We start from the raw sequence: 7,725 nt of genomic DNA, 5'->3' as shown, positions 1-7,725 counted from the left end.
CGCGCCGGCCGCCGGGTCCGGCGTCCTGAGTCCTGACAACCCGCCTCTTATTCTTCTCCATCTAGTCTAGTTCCAAATTGCAGCGCAAGCAAAGGCACCCAGGCCAACACACACTGTGCAGGTAATTTTTAGCCTATCTTCTAATTTTGTTTTCTCATTGGTGTGCTATATTGAGCGCGATGTATTTGCAAGCGTTGATGATATTAAGATTATACAGTGCTCTCGAAAAATTAGGAAACGCAAGGGGCTATTACCTCATGGTCTTCGTTTTAATGGTATAATATGTTCTCTCTTTTTATTTTTTGCAAATTTCATACGAACGATTGACTTAGTCTATGTCGAGTGTCTTGATTTTAGATATGTGATTTTATGTTTGCAGATACAAGTCCTTCTGCTATTGCTGGTGAAGAAATGATGGCCTGGGATTAAGCAAGTCCTCCATAACTAGGTACCAAACCATGTTCGCAACAATGCAATTTACTAAACTATTTGTTTTAAGGAATTTCCTCTCATGATAATAATAAATTTGACTTATATTTAGTCAGTTAGTCTTTGACTTATATTTCCTCCATAACTAGGTACCAAACTATTTGTTCGCAACATTGGCGTGCGTGGGAGTATTTGACTTATATTTAGTCAGTTAGTCTCTTTTTTTTTTGAGATAGTCAGTTAAGTTTAGCCCTAGACTTTGAGAAATCCTGGTTCCGCCTGTGGTTCGATTGATTTGTGCCTTAAACTGTAGTAATAAAATTGTAGAAAAAATAAACATCAAAATTAATCAGGGAATATATGTCTGTCCATTTGAACTTGTGTCGACATCAAAAGATAATGAAGATAAACAGGTGGGGTCATTCCCACACAACAATTACCGATCTACTCCCTACATCTTAAAATAAGTGTCGTTAATTTAGTACAACTTTAATACAAAGTTGTACAAAATCAGCGGCACTTATTTTTTGACGAAGGGAGTACATTTCAACGAAAAATGTGTATAAAGTTGTATAAAATCAGCGACACTTATTTTGTGATGAAGGGAGTACATTTCAACAAAAAATATACTCCTTTCATTTCATAACGTAGTGCGACCGCGTTTTCCGGATCTAAGTTTGACCGTAAATTTAAACAACGAGACCGACTGCGACGGAAGCAAAAATTATGTCATTGAATTCATATCAAAAATAAATTATTGGGTATTGGTCTCACCTGTTTTTTGTTCTGACCCTAGCTATTTGATACTACTTATCAGTTTTTTGTACCACGAAGGAACGTGGGTCGCCTCCTTTTCGCTCCGAGGCAGTTAGGAAGGAAGGAACCGTAACTCCAGTGTCTAGAGCTTTGCTAGATCACACATGTTAATTGGCAAGGCCTAGGAATTGACTGATCTAAAATTCCTAGACCAAATCAGGAGAGAAAACACAACAGGAAGGAAGAGAAGTACGAATTTTGAAGCAGCAATCAACGGTCGGAAAAATCGACCGACCCAAATTCAATTTTTTGGTAACTTTCATATTGCTAAAGTGTACATTTATAGCTCTTAAATTCTTTCTATTGGGTATTGATCTCACCTTTTAATTCTTTCTATTTCGCAAAAAAATCATTTAATTCTTGCTTTAATTGCTCTCCATCCCAGACACAGGCGACCAAGATTTGGCAACCAGAAGCAGAGGCGCCTTGAGGCGCACGGAGAGGCCGTGCAGCTCGCTCATGTCTACCGGCGGCATCCTACCGCCGGGCTGCTCCCAGTCAAAGTTATACACCAGGCTCGCCAGCGCCAGCTCGTTCGACATCATTGCGAACCCGACGCCGGGACAGCCCCTCCTCCCGGCGCCGAAGGGCAAGAAGGCGAAATCCTGGCCCATCCTGAGGTCGTACCCGAGGAACCGCTCCGGCGCGAACTCCTCGGCGCGGCTCCCCCACGTTGCCGGGTCGCGGCCGATGGCCCAGGCGTGGATCAGGACCCGGGTGCCCGCCGGCACGTCGTAGCCCAGCAGCCGCGTGTCCTCCAGCGTCTCCCGCGGCAGGAGCAGCGGCGTCGGCGGGTGGAGGCGCAGCGTCTCCTTCACCACCGCCTTCAGGTAAGGCAGGCGGGGGAGATGCTCCTCCGTCACGACGGCGCCGGCGGCCGGTCCGACTGCCGCGCGGACCTCGTCCTGTAGCTTGCGCATCTCGTGCGGGTGGCTGATGAGCTCCGCCATGGCCCATTCCAGGAGCGTGAAGGTGGAGTCCGTCGCGGCGGCCAGCATGTCCAGGATGATGCCCTTGATGCTGCCCGTGTCCAGTTCTTCAGCGTCCAGCATCACGTCCACGAAGTCTCCCTCCTCCCCGGTGGCCGCACCCGCGCGGCGGCGCTGGCGGTGGTCGGCGATGGCCCGCTCCAGTAGTCCGTCCATCTCTTCAAAGACACGCCGCGCCTTCTTCTCCAGCCCCGTGACGACGTCCACCCACCGCAGCCACGGCACCGTCTCTCCCATGGGCACCGTGCCTAGGAGCTCCTCGATCTCTGCGAACACCTTCCTCAGCCTCGCGCCGCCGCCGCCTCCTTCAACCCCGTAGTCCGTGTCGCCGAACGTGCAGCGGGAGATGACCGTGTTAGAGTACACAATGAGGTTGTCGCTGATGTTCACGACGGCCCCGGCGTGGCGGTGCACCCGGTCCACGAGCGCGGCGGCCCCCTGCGCCCGGACGCCACCCAGGGACGCGACGCGGCGCGCGTTGAGCATGTGGGTGACGCAGACGCGGCGCGCCTGGCGCCAGTGCTCCCCGTACGGTGCAAAGCCGATGCCGCCGGTGCCGTAGTAGAAGCGGTCGACCATGAGGAGCCTGGGACGGCTGGCGAAGTCGAGGTCGCGGGTCCTCATGGCCTCCTCCGCCGCGGCCGCGGAGCACGCCACCACGGTCGGCACGCGCCCGAGCCGCAGGTGCATCACCGGGCCGTAGGTCGCGGCCAGCGCACGGAGGCTCCGGTGCGGCAGGCTCCCGAGCAGGTGGAGGTGGCCGACGACCGGCAGGCCGGGCGGTGATGGAGGAAGCCGCAGCTGGCCCTGCCTGCCGGAATTGCGGTTGCGCTTCGAGGAGGAGACGAGGACCATGACGCCGAGGAGGAAGGCTAGGACGGTGAGGGCATAGGGGGAGTTGAACAGAGCGGCAACCATCTCTGCAGCCATTCTCGACGGCCGGCCGGGAAACTACACGGAGGGGAGATGGATCAAGATGGATTCGACTTGAACCACGGCGGCAGAAAGATTGCATATATAGAAGATCGAGAGAATGGAGAAGTACGTAGCCCCCAAGTCTCTGTCGCATGCAAGCTTAGGCCCTACGGTACGGTACGTGCATGCATGGAGGAGCGCCTCGACTAAGAAAGGCATGCAGCAGTAACTCGCTCTCTCACGGTGACACCACTGAAAAAGAAAGCATTAATGAGGCATGCATTAAGCCCATACAGTCCCGCTGGATGCAGGTTTTTCTGGTTTTGAGGTGAAATTTTGATTAGTGTCTCTGGGCGGAGGTGGTCGAACGTACCGTGGTTCTTTTTTACTCACATTGGTCATGTGATTTACAGTCCCGCTACTGATTGCGCCGGTACCGACTACTGCTAGGATTTTGTTCGAAAGTTGTCAAATTTGATCGTTGATAAGGTGTTTGATTTTACCCTGTTGATCATATGAAGTGCTGAACTCATTCGTTCCAGTAAAATGAATTTGATAGGTCCCTGATTTCCGGGAACGTGTTAACTGAATGTGATATTTGAATGTGTAAACTGAATATGCTGCAGTTGTGACCTTTTCTAATTGAGTGTTATGCATCTTTTGCACAGTCATGGCTGATTTTGTGCTGCAGTCTTGTTAAAGGAATGTTCTGAATTGTATGTACACTGAATCTTCTGAATTTTTTACACTCTCATAACTGAATGTTCTGAATTTTTGACACTACCATAACTGAATGTTCTGATTTTTGGCACTGTCTTAACTGAAGTACAATATATGTTCCTAGTTTTTTATACACGGTGTTTCCCTGTCGTTCTTGGGCGCGGCTATGTGCCACCTACTGTGATTCCTAGCATAATTTATAATATGTATTAAATTTATTGTGACATTTTTTGAATTTATCCACATTTTTTTGAGCTTTGGAATAATTTTTGAATTCATGAAGGTTTTTGAATTCACAAATATTCTGAATTCACGAATAATTTTTGAAAATTTGGAGTAATTTTTGAATAAGATTTGAAATTCATGAAGAATTTTTGTATCGACAATAGTGTTTTCAATTCATGAACATTTTCTATATTCATGAACAATTCTTCAATTCTAAAAAAAATTGAAATCACAAACATTTTTAAAATTGTGGGAATTTTTTAAGTTCCCAAACATTTTCTGTATTCTTGACTTTTTTGAATCCATGAACAGTTCTAAGTACCTGAAGAGTTTTCAAATTTCGAATTTTTTTAATAAAACAATCAAAATTAAAATAACCTGCAGAAAAATTGACGGAAAAAGAATTTTTAGTAGCGCTAAGTATGTATTCGTAGACCCACACCAGCAAGAAACGCTAGCAAACACAAAGACATTTGCTGACTTTTTTATGAAACATCAAAACTTTATTTCTTAAATAATCGTAAGGTCATTTACAAGGGCATGAGAAATAAAATCATGAACATAGAGTCCCAGAAACTATCTATCACTAAGCCCACAGGCAATGGGTATCCAAACATCTGCAAAGTCCAGTGCCAGCTCTTTGCATTCAAGAATAGTGACTATGTCCGAGCCCACGTAATCATCAGCTTTTTGCACCGAGGGTAAAACGATGAACAATTCTGTTGTTTTGCGTGCAGTGTGTTTTTCTTTCAGGCCGCCTCCCACCGAGGCTGCACCAGCAGAATTTGCCTTTGAAGATTGAGCATCCACATCACTATTCACTAGTACTCCCTCCGTAAACTAATATAAGAGCGTTTAGAGTATTACTTTAGTGATCTAAACGCTCTTATATTAGTTTACAGAGGGAGTAGAAAACAGGGATTTCGTTCGGGCATGGCAAGCCCATTAGTCCCGGTTCAGTTATGAACCGGGACCCATGGGGCATTCGTCCCGGTTCGTGAGCCCAGGGGGCCGGCCGGGGCCTCGTCGGCATTGGTCCCGGTTCGTATAGAACCATTTGTCCCGGTTCGAGGCACGAACCGGGACTAATGGGCCTCGCTCCTGACACGAGGTGTTCGATGAAATGTCTGAGCCACACTAGTTAATCTTTCTCCTCTCGAAACTCGACCTCCGAGCTCCATTTTCCCCGAGATTTGTCTAGGTTTAGCGGTCCGTCACGTCCCGTCCCCGTCTTCACCGCCGTCGATCGCCCGCGCCGATCTCGTCGCCAGCACCACCGTGGTGAGCCTCTTGTCCTTATCTTCATTCTGAAAGAAAAAAATCTTACTTCAGATAGATACTTGTCTAATTTTGTTACTTTTATTATTCCTTCTTATTATATAGTGCGATGGTTTTGGTATCTGCCCCCGTCGGCCCTCGTCCTGTCTATGATTCGGATGTGGTATATATTATCTTTATAACTATTGGTTCATTTATTGTTTATGAAAATTATGCTGACCAACGTGACATAGATTTTATTTATCTAGGAGGTATGTGAACCGGAAATTCCAACCGACCCTATTGTCGAGAGGTTAAATTTAGTTGAAGAAGAAAACAATTTCTTGAAGGAAAAAATAAAAAAAATTGAGGAGGAGAAGATGATATTGGAGTTGCATGTTGCGGATGTCGTCGATGATCACAAGATCAAGATGGATGCAATGCGCTTGAAGATTAGAAAGATTAGAAAATATGCCATTCATACCGAGGCTTGGTATCATTATGCCGTTGGATCAATTGTTACCTTGGTTGCGATTATGATCGCATTTGTTTTCGCATTGAAATGTTTTACATAGTTTCAATGTATGGTTTAATTAATTAGATGCTCTGGAGAGCTATATGTTGTTAGATGAGACCTATGTATGTACTTTGGTTTTAATGTGATGATGAACTTCTATTAATTTGGTCACTTAATTATCTATTCATGATGTTTTGTAATGGTTTTTGACACACTTAATTATATATAATGCACGCAGATGAACCGGCAATGGATGTACGGTGATAGACACACCTCCGAGTACATTAAGGGCGTGCATGATTTTCTCGAAGTGGCTGAGGCAAACAAGCAGAATGGTTTTATGTGTTGTCCATGCCCTACATGTGGGAATACGAAGTCTTACTCTGACCGGAAAATCCTTCACACCCACATGCTTTACAAGGGTTTCATGCCACACTATAATGTTTGGACGAGGCACGGAGAAATAGGGGTTATGATGGAAGACGGCGAAGAAGAAGAGGACGATGACAACTATGTGCCCCCTGAATACGGTGATGCTGCAACGGGGGAAGTTGCTGAAGATCAAGAGGAACCAGACGATGTGCCCAATGATGCTGCAACGGGGGAAGCTGCTGAAGATCAAGAGGAACCAGTGCCCGATGATGATGATCTCCGCCGGGTCATTGTCGATGCAAGGACGCAATGCGAAAGTCAAAAGGAGAAGCTCAAGTTCGATCGCATGTTAGAGGATCACAAAAAAGGGTTGTACCCCAATTGCGAAGATGGCAACACAAAACTCGGTACCGTATTGGAATTGCTGCAGTGGAAGGCAGAGAATGCTGTGCCTGACAAAGGATTTGAGAAGCTATTGAAAATATTGAAGAAGAAGCTTCCAAAGGATAACGAATTGCCCGACAGTACATATGCAACAAAGAAGGTCGTATGCCCTCTAGGATTGGAGGTGCAGAAGATACATGCATGCCCTAATGACCGCATCCTCTACCGCGGTGCGTACAAGGATCTGAACGCATGCCCGGTATGCGGCGCATTGCGGTATAAGATCAGACGAGATGACCCTGGTGATGTTGACGGCGAGCCCCCCAGGAAGAGGGTTCCTATGAAGGTGATGTGGTATGCTCCTATAATACCACGGTTGAAACGTCTGTTCAGAAACGAAGAGCATGCCAAGTTGATGCGATGGCACAGTGAGGACCGTAAGAAGACGGGAAGTTGAGAGCACCCGCTGACGGGTCGCAGTAGAGAAAAATCGAGAGAAAGTACTGGGCTGAGTTTGCAGCTGACCCAAGGAACGTATGGTTTGGTTTAAGCGCGGATGGCATTAATCCTTTCGGGGAGCAGAGCAGCAATCACAGCACCTGGCCCGTGACTCTATGTATGTATAACCTTCCTCCTTGGATGTGCATGAAGTGGAAGTTCATTATGATGCCAGTTCTCATCCAAGGCCCTAAGCAACCCGGCAACGACATTGATGTGTACCTAAGGCCATTAGTTGAAGAACTTTTACAGCTGTGGAATGGAAACGGTGTACGTGTTGGAAATATGCCCTAGAGGCAATAATAAATGGTTATTATTATATTTCTTTGTTCATGATAATTGTCTATTGTTCATGCTATAATTGTGTTATCCGGAAATCGTAATACATGTGTGAATACATAGACCACAACGTGTCCCTAGTAAGCCTCTAGTTGACTAGCTCGTTGATCAACAGATAGTCATGGTTTCCTGACTATGGACATTGGATGTCATTGATAACGGGATCACATCATTAGGAGAATGATGTGATGGACAAGACCCAATCCTAAGCATAGCATAAAAGATCGTGTAGTTCGTTTGCTAGAGCTTTTCCAATGTCAAGTA

General features: G+C 46.5%; 1 protein-coding gene across 1 annotated transcript; it reads right to left on the bottom strand.

Annotated features, from left to right (window-relative positions):
* Window positions 1–1,610: 1,610 nt before the first annotated feature.
* On the bottom strand, window positions 1,611–3,164 carry LOC109777592 ((+)-menthofuran synthase-like). Its single transcript, XM_020336208.3, has one exon. It carries the CDS (start codon window positions 3,162–3,164, stop codon window positions 1,611–1,613), a length of 1,554 nt encoding a protein of 517 aa, XP_020191797.3.
* Between the last annotated feature and the right edge of the window lie 4,561 nt (window positions 3,165–7,725).

Source organism: Aegilops tauschii, chromosome 3 (assembly GCF_002575655.3).
Source record: "Aegilops tauschii subsp. strangulata cultivar AL8/78 chromosome 3, Aet v6.0, whole genome shotgun sequence".
Lineage (NCBI taxonomy): Eukaryota > Viridiplantae > Streptophyta > Magnoliopsida > Poales > Poaceae > Aegilops > Aegilops tauschii.
Note: the sequence above shows the minus strand (reverse complement) of the source record. Positions and strands in the feature narration are given on the sequence as shown.

Bases quoted from the DNA above. Each gene is read 5' to 3' on its own strand.
- LOC109777592 (XM_020336208.3), bottom strand. From the start codon at position 3,164: ATGGCTGCAGAGATGGTTGCCGCTCTGTTCAACTCCCCCTATGCCCTC.